Here is a 23,006-nt window from a genome sequence, read left to right as displayed (position 1 = left end):
CCTTGAATATGAAATACCCATTAGTATAAGGAGAGAATCTGATTGTAACCTATTTTGTGGAACAGCACATGCATAATGGATGTGGCTACCAAGGTGAGTGAGATCCCCATTAAAATTTTTCCCAAGGGATAATGACTTCTCAAGACTGTGCCAAAACAGTAGTATTTAAACTCCATCCAACTTCCTTTTTATATGAAAGAATGAATTGTTCCTCAAGATATTTGTCATGCATTTTCAACTTAAAGCATGCTCTTTTAAAGCAGGGGCATCAAACTCAAAATAGAAACGGATCCTTGGAGGAAGCTAGGTGGCTCAGTGGAGTAAGAGCAAGGTTTGGAGAAGTCCTGGGTTCAAATCTGATCTCAGATATTTCCTAGTTATATGCTGCATAAGCCTGGACAAGTCACTTAATCCCATGGGCCTGGCCTTCACCACTCTTCTGTCTTGGAACCAAGACACACTACTGATTCTAAGATGGAAGATAAGGGTTTAATTTTTTAAAAAGGAAAGAAACATATCCCTTCAGGCTCACATACTGACTTAGAAATCCACAAGTTAACATTGCCTATATTGTACTGTATTTTTATTCATTTTGTTAAATACCAGTTACATTTTAACCTGGTTCTGGGTTATTAGGAAGTTTTGTACTTTTGCACTAAAATCTGATATTTGATCACTCTGGACTCCCAGAAGAACACATTTATTTTGAGCATTAAATTGCAAGTTCAAGAACAAAGTTACTTAAGTAATGAGACTGATGCTTTCACTCTTGAAAGCATATTGTAAAATCAGGAAGCTTAAAATTAACTCAAGTACAAAAAAGGCAGCATATGAAGAGGCTTCCAGGGTATAATCAATGGTTCAGTATTTTGTGAGGACCTACATTTTGTTTAGAAGCATATCATCCTGCTCATAAACCAGACAAAAGAACAAGACTGAACATTTAGTCATGTTGCAAGCTTTTCCCATAAACTCTCTCCCCACATCCCACAAAATCATTATGATAGCCAATAGTTTCTTTTTTAAGTTTATTTTATGTCAAACAATGAATTCCCCAAATTTGAGAACATGTAGTATTCACCCTACCTTTTCCAGATGTGACACGCTCTCTTCAAATACTTTAACCAGCTCTTGGACCTTACTGGCTTTTCCTTTTTTGTATGCTGCCTGAATGCTTTCTATCATAGGGGACTGATCTATGGAGACATTGCCCAGCGTGGACTGTTTGCTGCCCATGTCCACGGAACCTGTGATAAAAAAAGAACAAAAAAACATTCATCATCACTGCAGATACTCTGCACTTCTGAATCATAGCAAAGGAAAAGCGAAGAGACAATCTTATGTAATTTTTTGGGTGCATTAAAAATTAAAAGATGGAGCAATCTTAATTGCTTCTGTCATCAAGGTATTACACATGGAACCAATTACTTTTTTGAAGGGACTTTAAACTATTTCTATAGGATGATGACTTCCTTCCTCTCCACCAGAGGTGATTTCCAAAGGGAGGTTCCTTGGTAACTAAAGGACCAGAAGATGCTGCAGCTGAATTCTGATTCACTGAAGGCATTTGGCAGCGGAATGCAGCTCTGTGAATATACAGGCAAGAATGCCACCTGGAGTAATTCAGAGGAAATGAGTGTGCACCTTGTTGACAAAAAAATCAGTTTAGAATTAACGTTCTGACCTGGCTTTTAAGACTCATCATTTGACAGAAGAACATGAAAGCACTGTCACAGGAGGTTCCCCCCCCACACACACACCCACCCCAGTCTCTCTTTAAAGTTGATGCCCAGAAGAGTCAGGTCTTGGAATGTAAGCACTTAGATAGTTTCCTAAGGACCCTTCTGCAACAGAAACATCCATCTAACATAGTGAATGGGAAGAACATAGAATTGGGAGTCAGGGCACCACTGTAATCCCCATTTAACAAATCACTTAATCTTTGAGACTCATTTTCTTTACATTGAAATTAAAGAGGTTAGAAACTAGATGAGCTCTCTCTTTCTCCCAAATCCCTGAGATTCTCTAAAATTTGGCTTTGCTTTTAGGAGTAGTTTAATGTCCCATTCCCATCTTAACTGCCAAAGTGGTCTTAATATGTGTCAGACATGTGCAGAAGTTCATTGGAGCCAGTTCTAACAGACAAATTGAGTATTTAATTTTCAATGTGAGCATTTATGTTCCAGAAATTGTTCTATAAATCAGGGCTTGATTCATTGTTTTGTTGATTGTCTAGTCTTAAGCAAGTATTAATAATGTGAGTTAAACTTAAAAATATTCCTGCACAACTTGCAGGGATCCAGGAGAAAAAAACACCATTCATAAGCAAAGGATAAACTGTGGGAGTGGAAACACCGAGGAAAAGCAACTGCCTGAATACAGAGGTTGAGGGGACATGACAGAGGAGAGACTCTAAATGAACACTCTAATGCAAATACTATCAACAAAGCAATGGGTTCAAATCAAGAAAACATCTAATGCCCAGTGGACTTACGCGTCGGCTATGGGGGGTGGGGGGGAGGAAAAGAAAATGATCTATGTCTTTAACGAATAATGCTTGGAAATGATCAAATAAAATATATTAAAAAAATATTCCTGCATACATTTCCAGAACCCAGAATGTTAAGCATTTACTAGTATACCCCAGTATTGATCTATAAACATTGCTTGAGCTCATCACTGGTACAGTAGACGTCTTAGAGAATGAAATCATCACCAGATGGGAGATTTGCTGGCTGTAGGTTAACAGCAACAACAATAATAATGTAAACAGTAATGATGTTGTTAACGGATACTTATACTATGGGCTTTAAGGTTTGCAAAGTGGCTTATACCCATTATTTCACACAAGCATCACAGATGCTCCTAGATAGTTGTTGACTTCCTAGATTTAGGCTTCCATAGAAGTTTCAAAATATGCAAATTTAGCAATAAGAGCAAACTGTAGCAAACAATTATGGGACAAGTGGACAAGTCTATGGGAGTGAATGCCAACATTAGTTCTGTTAGAAGACAATGAAAAAGATAGCAGAGTACATCTGTAAAGATTATTCACTTGGAAGACCTAGGTTTGGATCCTAACTTATTGTAAGTTAAGTGACCTCAGGAGAGTTGTCTCATATCTGGGCTTTATTTTCTTTATCTGCAAAACAGGGATGATATTTGGACAATCCAACTTACAGGATTGTTGGGTGAGGATCAAATGAGAATTGTATGTAAAGCACTTTGTAATTATAAATTGCTGGATAAATATGATCTATTATGAGTATTTAGAATTGGAATGGACCCTAAAAACATCAATGTAACATTTCCTTTTCCAGATTAGAATACTGAGGTCTGGAGAAATTACATGACCAACTAGACAGATTGTGAGCTCCATGTCACCAGGGACCATATTTGTCTCTTCTACCACAGAATTTTGAACATAATAGACAGCTAATAAATGCTTGTTGAAGTCTGAAGTTATAAAGCAGTATAAAGTTATTAAAAATATAAAGCACTATGAAAATCTTTGAGTGTAACAAGTTACAATAAATTAGTGATTATTAAGGGTATACAGCCGAAAACAACATCTAGAATTTATTTGGTGCTTTAAGATTTCCATTTTATATATATATATATAACTTGATCCTTACAACCCTGTGAGGAAGATGCTGTTATTTCCATTTTGCAGATAAGGAAACTGAAGTTAAAGAGGTTAAATAACTTGCCCAGAGTCACCCAGATAATTAGAATGTGCCTGCCCCAGGACTTGACCTCAGGTCTTCCTGGCTCAAAGTCCAGTCCTCTATTCACTTTATCATTTAGCTGGTTAATGGCAAAGTCTTAACCAGAGAATTCTAGTCTTCTGACTTAAGTCTATATTCTTTCTTGCACACTATGCCAGAACTTCCATATTTAAAGAGACCAACTCTATTTTTCCCAACCATCAAAAATTATATGGTTACAAGGATAAATGTGTGATATAGCATGATGACACCATCTAAAAGCCAACCATTTTACGTACTGAATACAAATTTGACAAAAAAAGAATAAAAGCACTCAATATACTTCAGGGATTTGACAATTCAAACACTAACAATTCTGTCCTTTTAAAACTTTCTACTCTAGAAATCCTTATAATAGTTGCATCCCTTATTATTACTATTATTGAAATGTTAAGGTGAGGCCATTCTTTGCTTATGCAAAATTCTTTTCTTTCCTCAGTAGCAGTTTTTGGGGGAACAGAAATAAGATTAGGTTGAGATTAATATGTAAGTAGCTGTAAATTTAAATAATGCAGTTTCAATTACCAACACACATGGAATAGTCCTCATTAATTATTTACTCCCTCTGAAGATACAGAGATATCTGAGACAGCTCCAGAGATTCCATACCATCAATATGAGCTTGCATCCTTGAATCTGTGCATATTTCCTGATGATGGAAGGCAATTAGCCAGAATAAAGAAAAAAATTCACTTTCAATCAAAACAATGGTCGTCATTAGGCTGTATTTCTTAGTATAGATTAATAGGGTGCAATTTTCTTTTTGAATACATATCTCTTCTATCCATATTTTATTAATATGACATGAAAATCAGATGCAGAGTGAAAAAAGTACATACTATATCTATATATCTATAGATATATCTATAAGAACTTACTGTTGCTTTTACAGTAATTTAATTTGAGGACATAAAACTTATGTTACAAATCAAATTATACAGGGAATGCATCAAATGCAAAGATGGGAAAATCAAATTCAGGGGTCCTATACTTATTGAGATATTTAACTATGAAAATCTCTTTTCTCTGTCCCCTCCCTTCAGTTTCTCTTTGCTGTATTGCTTGCCAGTTAGAATCATTTCTATTAAATCAGTGTCTTGTTTTTCAAATAAAATTTGATATCTACAAAACACGTTGTTACTGAGGGTTATAGAAATGCTTCCTTATTACTAAAAAATTAAAGCTTTTTTTTGTTCTTTCATCTTTTTTAGATGTTAATGCAGATGCATTCCCAGAATGTCTGCTGAATTTAGTCTAATCCAATTTTACAAAGCAGCAAACATTAATGAAAAATATCAATGAAAACATTCATTTCCTATCTGAGTATATTAATTATCCAACTTCATTTGAGTCCTTTAAACCATAAATATAGTCGAGTTTGCACATATTTCAGTTCTAGATTTAAAGACGGGTACATTGTGGTTGAAACATAAGATTAGGGAGAACTATGTGTGTTATTTGTAATTATTTAAGTAGTTATAGTTCTAATAATTAACAACATTATGGGAATAAGAGCATTATGCAAAAATAGGAAAGCAACTTAAACTCTCAAAAATCTAAAAACTGTAATGCCATCCAGCACCCTCTCTCATAAGCATCATTCACAGCTGAAAGTGAGAATTTTTCCTGTGAAAACAGGGGCAAAAATGACTCAGAGAAGCCACAAGAGCCAACCCCTTTTAGCTATAAATGCTAAAATTAAATTTAAAACAAATTAGATCAGGCTTCCAAATGCATTCATAAAATTCTACTTAGTTTCTTAATTTTTCAAAATGCTGAAAGAAAAGGATAGCCTATTTGTTGGAGTTTATATGATTAAAACCTTTTTTCTACCTAAAGCACTAACTGGGAAAACAGTATTTAGAGAATGTGCTCTTTAAGTGATAGTAAAAAAAATATTTGAAGATGCTGAAAATTCAAGGGAATATTATCATAACACAAGTGATTAATGACATCTGAATCTTAGGCCTGTTTTTCTGAGATGGCACAGTAGTGTCTTTTATGATGAAGATTTAAATGACATAATAATCCATCTAGCACGTTGCTGATGTTTGGGAAATTTCAATACTACCATATATATATATATATATATATATATATATATATATATATATATATATATATATATAAAAGTGCTTATTAATTATTAAATTCTTTCCCCATTGTTTAGAACAAATTGATTTTCCATATCCTTAAATATCTTATATGTGCAAGGATGGATTCTTAACTGACTATTCATTGTAATATTATCCCTTCCTCCAAGTCCTTCATAATCTCTTCCTTTTAGAATCAAGAAGAAAACAAATCTTAAATGCTTCAACGTGGAATTATGGAGCAAAGAATTTGTCAGCAACTATAATTTCACAAGGTTGCAAATAATGACCATAATCTAATTAAACATCTACATATAAGTTGAAGAACTCTCACATAAAGGAAAATACTTACATAACTAAAATACTACATCAATGTAAGAAATGTTATGTTGTCTATAAACTAGCTAAGATACAAATTATTTCTAATACCTTGTATTTATTTCAATTTTTCTGTATTAGTTAAAAAATTAAAACAGCTATTTGTGTTACAATGGATATTGAACAAACCAAACTATATTTTAACCTGTTACTAACCTGATCATAATTCTTAATGGTAGTTTTTAAGTTGTCCTCCAGAAAGTGTCTGCATTTAGAAGGGTTGTGAGGGTTGCTGCAGAAGAGGTGGCACAAGCATCATGAAAACCCTTTATTGTAGTTAGAGCTCCCTCTCCATCATTATTGCAGTCCTCATATCTAACATCCCTCAGCTGGAAGAGTATCTCTTTCTTTGTCTGAAGTGACTACAGACTGAGTTTTTAGCTTTGGCAAGCAATTTTCATTTCCATGTCCCATTAGGGCGATATCTAACCCTTTAGTTCTTCAAGGAAGATTTACTCTGAGGTTGGAGAGGGAGAGGGGGTGGGGGCACAATAACTGCTCCAGGGTGACCTCAGATAATAATTCCTCAACAGCACCAGATGGTGGGCACTCAGCTTCTTCAGATTAACCTCTGGCCATTTAGACTTAAAATGAGCATCACAAAATGAGATAAGTGTGGTAAAAAAAGAAAAAATATATTCTAAATGGGTCCATTTCAAAATATTTAAAATGATTCAGTAAAAGCAGATTCCAAACAATTTTTTTTAATAAACAGAAAAGTTTCACAACACGCATTCATAAATTTTTATGTGTATGAGTCATCACAGAATCACTGAGAAGATATTTCTTATTTGGATTTAAAAAAAGAAAAAAGCAATGTATTTCAAAATGCACCCAGGAAGAAAGAAAACATCCTTCTCTGGGTCAAAAGGCATAAAGAACTGCTTCTTGTTGAAAGACAATGGAATACAGGTGGCCTTGTAGAAGAAAAAAATCCTGGATACATCAACATCTGCAATTTCTAGATGGGGGCCATGTACAGAGAGCAAGAGTCTAAATCTCAAAAATAGTGGAGTGGGCACAAATGTTCCATATATAAACAAAAAGGAAGATACCTATATGCTACCATTTAGCACATTTATAAAGTTAATACTTATTAGCTATAAGATAGTATATCTTTTTTATTATAATTACAAATTATAAAAGATATTAATTATAAGTATGTGATCAACATCACTAAGACTTTTGGGACACACTTTACTTAAACAGTAAAACAATATGTTGTTCACATTAAAAAACTGAGCAGTAAATTTTCTGAGTATTTTCTAAAGCAAATAGGATAAGGTCATACTTCTCAAAATTCTTACTTCCAACTTCAATTAACTTTACATCATTAAAACATCATGTCCTTGTTTTATCTCTTTTTTAATTCCTCTACCAGATACCATGTTTGTTATCCTGTAAATAGAAGACTTGGGATGAAAGGAAGGAAAAAATAAAAGGAAAGAGGGAAAGAAAAAGGGGGGGAAAGAAAAGAAGAACAAAAGAGGAAAAGAAAGACTATGCTATAATAATGATTCCTTTTTCCAATATTCCCTAAATGTACTCCCACATCAAATGGTCCACTAGGAAACAGTTTCAATTCCTAATCTCTGGAAATGGAATTGTGGTTCCACAACCCTAATTGTGAATAAATCCAACTTGTTGCAATATACTCAGCAAGGAAAAGCTGACATAATCTAAGAAGTAGTCAACATTTGTAAGAATAAAATTTGCATTTATACAACTAATATACAGGGACAAACTAGATTCTGACATGAATGAAACAACCCAAAAAACAAACAAAAGATTCTAAGTAAAAAAAGAAAGTTTGACTACTTAGAATATGACTGAGATCTGGTGGAATTGGGGGTTATAACTAGCTCATGATGCTAGAAGGATGAACTTTATTATTCAAAAGAAGTAACAAGGTGGTTGGAGCTTCTCATTTTTTTAAACCCTTCCCTTCCATCTTGGAATCAATACTGTTTATTGGTTTCAAGGCAGAAGACTGGTAAGGGCTAGGCAATGAGGGTGAAATGACTTGCCCAGTCACACAGCTGGGAAGTGTCTGAGGCCAGATTTGAACCCAGGACTTCCCATCTCTAGACGTGACTCTCAATCCACTGAGCTACCCAGTTGCCCCTGGAGCTCCTCATATTTTAAGAAGATATACTTATGTGAAAAAAAATCCAGGACTAGTAGAGGAGATGCTTGGTGGAGAGCATTTGGGTAAAGACTAAAGTAGATAAAAACAGAAATGATACTGCCATCTGAGTATACTATAGATGACCTGAGCAATCAAACAAAATAAGACATAGATGAGTAGTTTGGGAAATATCACAAGGTTGTTACTGAGTCATAAAATAGTAATAACAGAAAGTGTCAAGTGTTTTATGTTCATATAATTTCTGAATTTCTTTTTGGAAGATATACTCCTAGCTATTTCATTCTATATATGGTTAATTTAAATGGGTTATCTTTTACTATCTCTTTTTCTTAAACCCTTACCTTCTGTCTTGGAATGAATACTGTGTTTTGGTTCCAAGGCAGAAGAGCAGTAAGGGCAAGGCAATGGGGTTTAAGTGACTTGTCTAGGGTCACACAGATAGGAAGTATCCAAAGTCAGATTTGAAGCAAGCAATCTCCCTTCTCTTGGTCTGGCTCTCAATCCACTGAGTTACCTAGCTATCCTCTTACTATCTCTTCTTGCAGGACACTGTTAGTGATATATAGAAATGTTGATGATTTCTGTGGATTTATTTTTTTCTGCTACAGTGCTAAAATTGATGGTTTCAATTAATTTTTAGTTGAATATTTAGGATTTTCTATTATACATATTTCATCATATCATATAAGAAGATAGATTTATTTCTTTTCCAATTCTGAAATTTCTTCAAATGTTTTCTTCCCTTATTGCTATTACTAGGATTTCTAGTACAATATTAAATAATATTGGTGGATAGTGGACACCTTGTTTACTCCTAATCTTACAGGGAAGTCTTCTAACTTATCCCCATTACAGATAATGTTTGCTGATGGTTTTCAATACATACTTCATATTAATCTAAGGGAAAATCCACTTAGAACTATATTTTCAAGTGTCAATAGGAATGAGTATTGTATTTTGGCCAGTTTTTCTGCATCTATTAATAATCATATGATTTTTGTTACTTTTTTGTTGATGTCATAAATTATATTAATAGCTTTTCTTATATTAAATTTTCCCTACATGTAAGATATAAATCCTGTTTTGTCATAATGTTTCTGATATTTGTTATAGTCTCCTGGCTATATTTTATTTAGAATTTTTGCATAGGTATTCTTTAATGAAATTGGCTTCTAATTTTCTTTCTCTGTTTTTGCTCTTCCTAATTTAGGTATCATCTCCTTATCTGTTTCATAAAAGGAGTTTGGTAGGATTCTTTCTTTACCAATTGCTTTAAATAATTTATTTAATATTAGAATTAGATCATCTTTAAATATTTGGTAAAATTCACTGGTAAATCCATCTTGTCCAGATACTTTTTAAAAAGGAAATTCTTTTATAACCTGTTCAATTCCTTTTTCTAAAATAGGTTTATTTGAATATTCTGTTTCTTCCTTTGTTAATCTAAACAATTTATATTTTTGTAATTATTCATCCATTTTACTTAAATTCTTAAATCTCTCATGGCAAAATAACTCCTAACTGTTTTGATTTTATCTTCGTTAGTAGTAAATTTACACTTTTCATTTTTGATGTCAGTGATTTGGTTTTCTTTGCACTTTTAAAAATCATATCAACCAATGGTTTATCTATTTTGTTGGTTTTTTAAAGTAAAATCAACTTAAGTTTATTTATTAAATAGTTTTCTTACATATAATTTTATTAATATCACTTTTTTGTTTTTTTTTTGTATTATTGTGAATAAAAATTAGGCTTGGAGACATACTAAATTTATAAGTATTTATTTGTAAAGAGATATAAAGAGAGAAATAAGGCTTCCAGCCTTTCTAACTTAAAATAATTCCCTAGGCAAATTAACTCTTCTCAATCAGGTCCTAGTTTTTCCATGGGCCCTGGCCCATTTCACAAGCAGAGGCCAAGGGGCCCAACTACCCACATAGTTGGATTAGACAAATTAAAGTCAGCCAAGGATTGTTGGGCTTGAGTTCAGGAAGGCACTGGAGTCCAAGAAACTGAGACTAGCCCCTTCTTGCCTTTCTATCCATCTTATACTTCTCCACACACTCTATGATCCAACAATATTGGCCTCCTTGATTCCTTTAACAAGATACCTAATTTCCAGTCTTTGCTGTTTTGCATTGGCCATTTCCTACAAAAGGAATGCTCCATGCCCTCCCCTGTTTTTTAATTTGCTTGATTCCTTCAAGCAAATTCCACTTATCATAGGAAGATTTTCCCAGCCCCTCAACTGCTAATGCCTTTCCTTTTTTGATTGCCTCTCCTTTTCTCAGAAAACATTTTATATGTACCTAGTTATCAACATGCTATCTCTCTTATTAGAACGTAAACTCTTTGAAGCCAGGGTCCATTTTTGTCTTTCTTTGTATCTATGTTTTAGCACAATGTCTCACACATAGTATGAATTACATAAAGGCTTGTTAGTCAATCAACATTTATTAAACACTTACTTTGCACCAGACAGAACTTCTACTAGTTGAGCCCAACTAAGAGAATAATACAAGTTGATATAACAATATTATTAACACTGAACACACCCAAACTGCATCATAAGGACAGTTTAGTGTTTTACATCCCCCTTTTAAAACTGACAAGAAAGCTACCATCTTCAGAATTATCCTTAGATACCAATTAGTTAACTTTTTGTTACCTGGTTAAAGCAGCAGCTCTCGGTTTCATTTTTCACTAACAGGTTCTTGTTAGAAAATAAAGGAAAAAGTCACAGAGAGCTCCCAATTAAAGAGAAAGCTTTAGAGCTAGTATGGGTTAAAATCCCAGAAACAAAATGTGGAGTCAATTTTACAGAAACTGCTCTAAAGTCCCTGATGGAGACAGTTACAGTAACATAAGCTGGAGGTAACTAAACAGCCTGACAAGCAATTCACAGTCTTCTCCAAGGTTAAATGACAGGAGTAGTATTCCTAAAACAGTAAAGTGATAGCCCTGGAGTGGAGCTAGTCACTGAAAGACAGGCTATGCTAGGATTGCACTAAGATGTTTTTCCAGTATAGGAAAGAAAAAACAAACAAACAAACTTAAATGTCATTTCTCAAACAGAAAAGAGCAAGACTTGGTCAAAAGCAGTCCTGCCTCTTTTACATTTAATATCAGAATTCATTAGGACAACTTTTCTCAATTTCAGGATTGGTTGTAAGAAAAAGGCATGTGAGAGCTGAATTTTAGATTTCTGAAAGAATTCCTTAGGGAGACCTAAGTTATCTCATACTGGCTCCATTACTAGTCACAATAACAGTTTATATTTACTTAGAGTTATAAAGTGCAACACTTCTTGATGCTTGCTTGATGTTTACAATTCCAAGGGAGTAGAAGTATTATTATATCCATTTTACAGTTGAGAATACTGAGGCTCAGAAAAGTGAAAAGGTCTGTCCCTAGTCTCTTTTCCTCCTCCCTCTTGTCTCCTTTTATCCTCCCCTCCTCTTTTATTTCTTCCTCCCTCCCATCCCCTTTCCCCCCAATGAGAAATCTCATTCATTTTTCACAGCTTCAACTACCATTTTTATGCAGATGGCTCCCAAATGCATCTTCAAAACCAACTTCACTTTTGAGTTCCAAAAATATTTTCTCCAACTGCCTTCAGAACATCATTAAAACTGCTTACAGTTTCAAGAGATAGGACAACAACCTAATACACGAAGCTACCATTTTAAAAAGTCATTTGTAGGGGGCAGCTTTGTGGCTCAATGGAAAAAAGATGGCTTGGTGATGGGATGACTTGGGTTCAAACCTGTGTGACCCTGGGCAAGTCATTTAAATCCCATTGTCGAGCCTGTACCACTTTTCTGCCTCAGAACCAATATACAGTATTGATTCTAAGAAAGAAGGTAAAAGTTTTTTTTAAACCCCATTACAGGATGCCAACCATCCAAGGATGAAATCAGAGATGTAAACCCTAGAAAACGTGATGGTGATAGGTGCAATCTTGTTCAGTTTCCTCATCTATGAAATAAGCTGGAGAAAGAAATGGCAAACTTTTCCAAGAATTCCAAGAATTCCAAGTCTTTGCCAAGAAAACTCCAAATTGAGTTACAAAGAATTGGATATGACTGAACAACATCACTCAAGTTAATTTGACACAATTTCTTGCCCTTCAATATAGGACAAAGATCTATATAGCAATCAAAGGCTGGATGAGAACCATATATACCACATCATACTAATCCATCACCATTCTTCTTGCCAATGAGGCTCCCAACCAAGGTGCTATCATTAACTCCTTACTCACACTTTACCCACATATCCAATATGTTGCTAAATCCTATGATTTCTACCTTAGTATCTTTCATATATGTCTTCTTTGTCACATCTGCTAACATAGTATAGACTCAACACCTCATGCATGACCTATTTCAACAGTCTGCTGGGTGGTATCCTAACCTCAAGTCTCTCCCCACTCAAGTGTCAAAGTGATCTTCCTAAAAGTACAGGTCTGATTATTTTATTCCTCTACTCAACAAACTCTCAAGAGTTCCATTTTAACTACAAGATATTAGATCCCTTATTTGGCATTGTAAACTTACAAATTAATACATATTAACTCTGAGTATTATATTTAATAAAAATTTATTAATAATAACAAAAAAAGTTAAAAGGGAGATAACAGCCATGAGAGAGAGCTAGGGCCGAGTTATAGAACTATATACACATGTAACAAATGCAAGCGTGGGGATAAAGAGGAAAGGGATGCAGGGAGATGTAGTTCAAGGGTACAAAATTTTCTAATTACACAGCATTTAAAGTTCTTTACAGCCTAGCCTGTTTCTCTCTCCCATTCTTCTTACACTTTACCCCCTTCTCTCTCCATATATTCTACAATTTAGTATCACTGATCTTGCTGCTACTTACATAATTACTCCCCATTTGCATTGTAAATATTGGTACCTACATAGTAGTTTGCATATAGTTTCCTCTATTTGAACAGGAGTTCTTTACAGGTAAGGATAGTTTTTTACTTTCTTTGTATCATCCCCAGTGCTTAGCACAGTGCCCCAAACATAATAAGTTCTTGATTAATCTGAATTGATCTTGAATAATCTTGAATAACTGAATATCCTTTAAAGGCAGATATCTTGCTTGGCATGTACACATGCATGCATATGCATACACACACATACACAAACAGAAGTGGTTGTATCATCTTTGGTTAAGTAATTTTATGGTCCTTTGCCCACATAGTATCATGCACCCCATGTACAAAATAAGATTCAATCTCCTGTACCTGCTATTGTGAGAGCATAAATTTGGTTATTGGGTCACAGAATATGTCACAGAATTTACAAATACACACAGAAGAACACATGTACACAAACACACAAAAGACAAATGTAGCTTTGTAGTTAGGCTGAAAATACAATTATAGTGGTAGGAACAACAAAAAAAAAACTTGAATGCTACAGGAGCCTGAAGACATAGAGAGGGAAAGTATTCTAGGGTATTTTCGGTTACATTGCTCAGAGTCCACTAGGGAGTGTTTTTTTACAAACTTGGCAGTCCTAGAAGTCAAAGAGAGAACAAGAGATATCAAGGGAATATTGGGGAATCTCCATCCCTGGTAATATTTTAAACTCAAAGAGACAACCATTTATTTGACATGGTTTGGGGGTTTTCTGTTGTAAGATTTAAATCAATAGCCATAACTCCAAGTATTATATTTTATAAGTGTACTAATAATCACTTGAAGTAGAAAGAAAAAAACTAAAAGAAATAGAAGTTCAAACCTAATTATCTAACAAAAAGTAAACCCACGTGTGTAGATTCTCCTGCCTGGCATAAAGCCTGCTTTCCCAGCCAAAATCAGGGGAAAAGAGGGAGAGGCAGGGCCACACAAAACTTATATCCTCCCTATGTTGGCACATAATGTGAGAAGAAACATGGCAAGCTGAGAAAAAGACTTTCTGGGGAGCAAATTCTAATTATACACTGTCCTAAGGCAGAGAAGCTAGTCAATAATGACCTCTTGACCCTGACAATCTCTGAGATTTTTTTACTATTTGTGGAGTGAAAAATGAGTCTAGTCTGAGAGTTAAGACAAGTAAATGTGCTTTCCCCTCCATCCTCTTAAAATTTTTTTTACTGGAAAATATATCTACTAATGAGGTATATTGGGGAGCTTATCGTGCCCTCGTAGGGCAGCTCTCCAGCCTCTGACCCTTACCTGACACCCAGCTCTCACTTGTGGCTCCCAGTAGCTGCTAGCATGCGGCAGCGGCCACACCCCGGGCAACGGCTTCGACAGTCCGGCTAAACCTTGTGAGGGTAGCCATTGGGTCATCAACCCCTGGTGAACCAGGGCTTTGCTCACCCAGCATGTGAAGACTGTTTCGGCAGAACAGGCAGAAGAAACCAACAAGAAGGTTCAATGGCTCAGATGGCGACGCAGCAAGGCACTGTGGAGTGCTTAGGGCATGTTGGAGCACAAAAGACAACACGACCAACCAATGCAGCTGAGGAAGTCTCCAGGTGTAACGACTTTTCGTGCCACTGGACCCAGGCTTCCAACGCCGAGAGAGTGGGACTGTCTCTGTGCATTGGCTTTTCCACTTAAATCTTCATGCACCAGTGTCTTTGTGCACAAAAACGCACAAAGACAATCGTCATCCTTGGTTACCGAGAGACTACTACTACTACTACTACTACTACTACTACTACTACTACTACTACTACTACTACTACTACTACTAATGAGTACTCAAAGTATTATTTCAAAGCAACTTCCATACTGATGGGGTATAAGAAAGGTGAACCCAAGGCAGAGTAGGGTTAGATGGAGCAGATTCCCTAAAGAATCAGGACTTCTGAGATCTTGGGAATGCAGAAGGGAATAAAGGTGCCCACCACCTTTTTAAGATCCAGGACTGGTGTCTTCCCTATACTGTTGATGCCAAATACAGGAATATCTGTTGCTTTTGGTTTTATGGTCAACAAGACAGCCTGAGAAAGCTCCCAATCATGACACCAACCTCAGGAAGGCAGACAACTAACTACAAGGCACTTTAGGGTAGTACAGTGGAAAACACAAGGGTTTTGGAATGAAAGGATATAGGCTCAAATACTTTCTCTGATAATCATGGGCCATGTGACCTTGGGACAAGTCACTTGACCAACCTGGGTCTCAATCTCTTTATATATATGTGTGTGTACACACACACACACACACACACACACACACACACACACACACACACACACACACACACATATATATATATTTGACCTAGATGTCTTTTGAGATCCCTCAAACTCTAGATTGAGGGATAAGGCCAAGAGGGCAGCTTAGTAGCAATGAAAACTGGAACTGATCCAAGAATCCTCTCAAATCATACTTAAGATAGAACCTCAGAATGACTGGAGTCACAGAATCAAGGAGATGGAGTAAGTGGGCTCTCATACAGAAAAAAAGAAAACTTGAAAGGTAGGCAGAGAGGGTTGATTTTCATAGGATAAGGGGGAACCAGAAGCAAAACTGCACACAGAGGAATATGGGCCAACCACTTCCAACCTATTGTGCCAGGTTCCAAGCCTGGGCATAGGTCAATTTTGGAATCCCAGGACCCTACCTAAGCCAACAGAAGGGCACACCACACCCACCCCTTGAAGTCCCAAGTCCTGGCACCAGTCTGCAGTGGGACACTGAAGTCCATAGCACTTTGTCCACAAAGCTCACAGTGATGAGTCCTACAAGCCATCAGCAGAGGAGATAGAATTAGTAGTTTTTAGAACTTCCATCCCATAGGGGTAAAAAGGGCTTGAGAAAATGAATATATGGCAAAAGAAATACCTAACCATAGAAAAAATTCTACAGTGACAAAGAGCAAAGGCACAAATTTGGTAGGGGGCAGTGAGACCAAAACAAACACATGCAAAACTTTTTTAAAAATGGGAATTAGTCTCAGCTGCTGGAAAAATTAAAAAAGGAATTAAAAAACCAAATAGAAGAAGTGGAAGAAAAATGGGGGGGATGAAAGTGATGCAAAAAGAAAATAACAGCTTAAAAAGCAAAATTAGTCAAGTGGGAAAAAGAGGTAAAAAAATCTAATGAAGAAGAGAATTCCATGAAAAGCAGAATGAAAAGCAAATGAAAAAAGGAGGATAAAAAGGTCACGGAAAAAATTCAGTCTTTAAAAATTAGAATTGGCCAAATAGAAGCTAAAGACTTCATTATACATCAGGAAACAATAAAACAAAATGAAAAGAATGAAAAAAATAGAAGAAAATATGAACTATCTCATTGAAAAAACAACTGAGATGGAAAACAGATCCAGAATTATTGAACTACCTGAAGGTCATGATTAAAAAAAAAAAGCCTATACATCACATTACAAGAAATTATCAAGGAAAATTGCCCTGAAATTCTTGAACAAGAGGATATAATAGAAATATAAAGAACCTATAGATCACCTCCAGCAAGAAATTCCCAAATGGCAACTCCAAGGAATGTTATAGCCAAGTTCAAGAGCTCCCAGGCCAAGAAGAAAATACAGCCAGAAAGAAACAATTCAAATAGCATAGAGCCCCCATCAGGAGTACACAGGATCTGGCAGCTTCTACATTGAAGAATTGGAAAGCATAGAATTTCCAGAAGGCAAGGGAAGTGGAATTATAATAAAAAATCACCTACCCATCAAAACTGACTATATTCTTTTATAAGAAAATATGATCACTTAATAAAAGAGAAAAGTTCCAAACATTCCTGAAGAAAAGATCTAAATAAACTCTATATTAATTTCCCCAAACTATAAAACGCAGATAATAATGCCCTTCTCCTACCTGATCTTTATCTATTTATCTATTTGAGAGAATGTCTAATAAAACCCTTTGAAGCTTTAACAAGTGCTACAAAAATGTAAGAGGCATTTTTAAAATCTAACCAAGGAAGAGAGAGATTATATTCTAGTTGTAATGCATAGCCTTTCTAAAATATGCTCAGAACAGATAACTTCCACATACAGAAAGCACCAGTTTTGCCAGCTATAACTATAAGTATCACCTATAAAATGGGAGATTCGACTAGATGAGTGCTAAAGACTCCTTCCAACTCCAAAAATCTACAATTAAGTCTAAAATCAGGTTCCATTGTTCCACTCTTATAAAATTTCTCAGGCAAATTGGGAAAAATAATGTTCATGATCTTTATATGAGAAGATGATATTAATGATTACATCATCAGTAGGATATGAGATATAAATTGTTTTTTTTTTTTCAGGAAAAGAAATAGCTTGTCACCAACCAGTTAACATACATGTGTATCCTGAGACTCTGGAACCATGAAAAGCTAACTAGATCTTCTGAGAATCAAACTTACAGCTCATCATAGTCACTCAGTCAGAATAGTCCTAATCTGTGTGGAACATCAGTGATTCTCAGCTTTTTTCTTCTTATCAATTTCTTTGTGATTCAAAAAATATTTCTTTACTTACTACTATTTAAAAAAGTTCACCAGATAAATGTAAAGAATATTTGCCTTTGGAAAGTTACCAATAAAAAGGTTTTTTTTTAAATAAATAATTCATGCCTTAAAAATTATGATAAATGTTATACAATTCATTACGGAAAACAACTGATTAAGATTCTACAATGTGCCAGGTACTGCCACAGACACTGGCAATAATGTATAGACAAAAACCAAAACAGTTTCTGACTCAAAAGAGTTTATATTTTATTATGAGGATATAATAGGTACACAGATAAATATATGTAAGATGATTAGAAGAGAGTATTAACAACTAAGGGGTTCTGGGGGCAATCTCAGAGAAAGTACCCACTAAATTAAGCACTGAAGGAAGGTAGGAATTAAGAAAGTCAAAGATAAGGGATAGGATTGGTAGGTGGTACAGTGGATAGAATGCTGGGTCTGGAGTCAGGAATACTCCTCAGTTCAAATTTGGCCTCAGAAACTTACTAGTTATGTAATCCTAGAAAAATTACTTAAACACGCTTGCCTCAGTTTCTCCATCCAAAATAAACTGGAGAAGGAAATGGCAAACTGCTCCAATCTCTGGCCAAGAAAACCTCAAATGAGTCACAAAGTCAGAGACGACTGAAAAACAACTAAACAACAACAAAAAAATAAGGAAAATTTTAATTTCAAGTAAAGAGATAACTGGGACAAAAGCATAGGGACATTTTGAATTTGGGGAAAACAGAGTGTGTGAAAAAAGGATGGAGCTAGACTATAGGAGACCTTTTAACTCTTGGGTGAGAAGTTTGTATTTTTTTCTAATGGCAGTAGGAAGAAACTGACAGTTTTTTGATAAAGGTTCTGGCAAGGAAAAAAGAATCTCAGAGAGGTAAAGATCTAAGAGATTTCCCAGAGAGTCAAGCATATTGACAGTATTGGGACTCAAGTACATTAATGCTTATAAAAGACTCTTTCTATCTTTAATTTAATAAAGCAACCAGTTACCAGAACATCTAGAAAGATCTTGTATATCTCTGACACCTAATTTGGGTATCAACCAATCAGTTAAGTATTTACTAAGTGTCTATAATTTCTTTACATTGTGTACAATGATGTGAGAATACCAAAAACAAAAAAAACAAAAAAACAATTCAGTATATAGTCCTTGACTTAAAAGAGCTCAAGATATAGCTGGAAAGAAGCCCAAAATACACAAATTAATTAGAAAAGAGTACAAGCTTTTATAAATGTGATACTGTCTATAAGTGCTTTTAGTATTTAAGGAGAGGGAAAAGAAAAATGTAGGAGGTAGCATTTGAATTGGGACTCAAATAATAAGAACATTGTTGTTATTTATTCTTTGTTTCTGAAGAAGACTGATGACATCACAGAGTGATGTCTTGACTTTTGAATGAAGTAGACTTAAGTGAGGCAGAGTAACACAAAGTAGTTGGCCTAACTTTCTCTTCCAAAATCACCCAAGTCCAGTAGCATGAAGAGAGGGGGGTCGGTTGCCTTTACAAGCTTGGCATGCCCATAACTCACTGATGGGTTTCAGACTTGTCTTGTTACCCTTAACCCCATTTAACCTAGTAGCCAAGATGGTTCTACTAGGGTTGTGGCCACTGGACAAACTATAACTTCTTGGAACCCCAGATGAGAGTTGAGTGAGAGTCGGGCACCAAAGGTGGATGAGTGGCCCTTAAAAGGGCTTGGTAACACAACCTAGGGAGAAGGGTAAAGAGGGAAAGAAAGCAAAGGAGAAAACTTGAATTAGATAATCTTTCTAACTCTTTAATATGCAGTAGCAACAGCTCCAACAGCCTGAGACCAAGCCTGAGCACTATGCCCCTCAGACTTGATCTCTGCTTGCAACTTGGCCCTGGACTTAAAGTGGGGGATCATGTAGGTGGCAGGTGGAGGAGCAGCAGAGACTGGGGAAGATCAAGAACCACAGGCACCAAGGAGCAGCCTTACGACTCAGTAGCCCCTAAGAGACCCCAGAGACCTTTCCCCTGCCTGGATGACACCCTTCCCTCTTTAGCCCTCACCCCTTATCCCTTGCATGGCCATGAAGGTCCAGTGTTGGCATCACTTTGCTCAGAGCATGTGATGAGGCTGCAGGAGGGGCAGGAAGAGGTGGTCACTGGGTGCCAAGAAGAGATTCAACATTCATTGAAGAGTGTAACTATGAGTTTCTTTGAGAAAGACTCAGCACAATGCCTCATTTTTAAAAAATGTTCTGATCATATTATAGTACCTTTTGGTCTACTTGCCTTCATTCTGGGAAACTAACTTAGGATCAATGAAGTCACAGTTTTCCTTGGAAACAACTAGCTTTGCAAATGCTCAGTAAAGCAGGTCTATACTACAAAGTATACTATAAACAAACAAGTATAGTAGAACATAGACTATAGAACAATGCTTGGAAAACACTGGATGATTTTTGAATGAATTTTGGATAAAATTTGAATCTAGAATTCACAAGTCTTAAAGAGAATATGAGATGCAGCAGGAGATATTTTTATATAAAGGAAGACACTAAAAACTGAAGTTAAAGAAAAGCACAAAACTGCTCATGGACTCATTCAAAATAAGAAAATTTGTATGTTTCTGAAGCAGATTTTGTAGATGAACTCAAATCCAAAAACACTTCCCAGTAAGAAGTAACTATGGGTTAGACTTGATGAACTAGAAAGACATGATCATCTTTTGGGTGAATGCCATAGACAATCAGATACTTTGTTTACAAATAGAGAAGATATAACATCTTCTGAAGAGAAAGAAGAGCAAAAGACAGATATTTCTGTGAAATAGTAACAGAATCTCTTAGAGCAGTTTTCAGTATCTCCCCCCACCCTGTTTTCTTTATGTGATATGAATTATACCATTTTACTTCTCTCTTCCCATTCCTCTTAGAACAATTCTTTTTCACTCCTGGCTTTTTTTTTTTTAACATATTATCCTAAACAGCTAATTACCACATCCTCTATGTATACTTCTTCTAAATACTATGATAATTATAATTTTTAAGAGTTATAGATGTCATCTTTCCATACAGAAATAGAAATAATTTTATCTTATTGAAGCCCTTAATTTTTTTTCTTTCTTATTTATCTTTTTATGCTCCTTTTGAATTTTGTATTTGGACATCATATTTTTTAAGTCTGGTCTTTTCTTCAGAAATGCTTGGAAATCTTACATTTTATTAAACTACCATATTTTCCTCTGAAAGAATATTTTTGTTGAGTTTTGTTGAGTAGGTGATTCTTGGTTGTAAACCCAGTTTCCTTGCCTTCTGGAAAATCATAATCCAAGCCTTTTAATCCTTCAATGTAGAAACTGCCAGATCTTGTGTAATCCTGACTGGGGCTCCATGATATTTGAATTGTTTCTTTATGACTGCTCATAGTGTTTTCTCCTTAGCCTGGGAGCTCTTGAATTTGGCTATAACATTCCTGGGAGTTGTCATTTGGGGATTTCTTGCAGGAGATGGTCTGTGGATTCTTTTTATTTTCATTTTACCTTCTTGTTCAAGAATTTCAGGGCAGTTTTCCTTAATAATTTCTTGTAATAAGATGTATAGATATTGTTTTAAAAATCATGGCCTTCAGGTAGTCCAATAATTCTTATATTGTCTCTCCTGGATCTGTTTTCCATGTCAGTTGTTTTTTTTTTTAATGAGATATTTCATATTTTCTTTTTTTTTTCATTCTTTTCATTTTTTTATTGTTTCTTGATATATAATGAAGTCAGTGTCATTTGGCCAGTTCTCATTTTTAAAGACTGAAATTTTTCCATGACTTTTTAATCCTCTTTTTCCATTTGGTCCATTCAACTTCTTATGGAATTTTTTTCTTCATTGGATTTTTGTACTTCTTTTTTCAGTTGACAAGTTTTGCTTTTTAAGCTATTTTCTTTTTGTATTACTTTAATTTCTTTCCCCCATTTTCTTCAGCTTGTCTTATTTGATCTTTTGCATACTTTTTAAAATTCTTCCAGAGCTTGTGAGAACCGCCCCCCCGCCTTTTTAAGTTTTACATATGGTTGCTTAGATAACATCATCTCATGTTGATTCTGTTCTTTGCTCTTTGTCCCTGTAGAAATTTTCAAGGGTTAACTGTTTCTTCTGCTGTTTGCTCATTTTCCCAGTCTTTTTTTTTTTGCCTGGGAATTATGAAAGCCACTTGTTATTTCTGTCTCCTCTACTGGCTTGCAGGATTAGGTACTGTGAACTTTTTTGCTTTGGGGTTAAGTCTTTACTGCATCAGTGGAGGTGGAAGCTTGAAGGGGTCCAGCACTATGGATTTTCAGACCTCACAGCAGTCTGGTGCCAGGGTCTGGGACTTCAAGGGGGTGGGTCTGAGGTGCTCTCTTGTTTATGTAGTTCAGGCCCCAAGATCCCAAAGTTGACCTATGCTTAGACTTGGAACATGGAGCAGCAGATGGTGGGGTGGTTAAAAAGCACTCCTTGGTGTGAAGTTTTACTTCTGGTTCCCCCTTATCCCATTAAAATAAACTCTCTCTGCCTATCTTTCAAGTTATATTGAGTGAGAGAGTCTTGCTGTTTGATTTTGACTCTTGGGATTTTGAAGTGCTTTTTAAAGATTGGTTTGGAAGGAGAGTAATAGTGGTTTTGGCTTTTGCTACTACTAAGCTACCATCTTGGCTCCACCCCTTCAGAGCAGTTTTCAAAAGCACATTAAAAAGGGTAATAACATGACTCAGTGGATAGAAAGTCAGATCTGGAGGCAAAAGTTCCTGGGTTCAAATACAGCCTCAGACACTTCTGGCTGTGTAAACATAGGCAAGTCACTTAAAGCCCATTGTCTAGCCCTTGCTTCTCTTCTGTCTTACATTTGATTCTTAGTATTGATTCTAAGACAGGAAGTAAGGGTTTAAGAAATTAAATTAAGAAAAAATTTTAAGGACAATGCAAATTCAAAGTTTCTCAATGGTCAAGCGAATGGTTTTTCTCACATTGTTGAAGGTACAAATAAATCCTGGGGAGAAAAATACTTTAAAATTCAATGAAAAGAAAGTAACAGAGGAATAACAGTGGCAACAGTAGTCATTCTGTTCCAAGACTACCCAATATTAAAATTCCTGCTGATATTTACCATCTTTATTCATGTGAATGGGAAATACATTCCATATAAATAAATTCTGAAGCCTCAGGGCAG

At 35.5% G+C, this 23,006-nt stretch overlaps 1 protein-coding gene across 4 annotated transcripts in view; it reads right to left on the bottom strand.

The window, feature by feature from the left end:
- The window catches only part of LRRK1 (leucine rich repeat kinase 1), a 154,858-nt gene that overhangs the window by 108,948 nt on the left and 22,904 nt on the right, over nt 1-23,006 (bottom strand). For 3 of the 4 annotated variants that reach the window (XM_016424661.2, XM_056807503.1, XM_007479468.3), the window contains exon 3: nt 1,087-1,247. In XM_016424661.2, the coding sequence (XP_016280147.1) occupies nt 1,087-1,247 (161 nt within the window). Of the gene's footprint in view, nt 1-1,086; nt 1,248-23,006 lie in introns of those variants that run through there. The other variant, XM_007479470.2, reaches the window with a different exon arrangement.

The sequence above is a fragment of the Monodelphis domestica genome, chromosome 1 (genome assembly GCF_027887165.1).
Source record: "Monodelphis domestica isolate mMonDom1 chromosome 1, mMonDom1.pri, whole genome shotgun sequence".
Taxonomy (NCBI): domain Eukaryota; kingdom Metazoa; phylum Chordata; class Mammalia; order Didelphimorphia; family Didelphidae; genus Monodelphis; species Monodelphis domestica.
The sequence above is the reverse complement of the archived record's forward strand: the minus strand, read 5'-3'. Positions and strand labels throughout refer to the sequence as shown.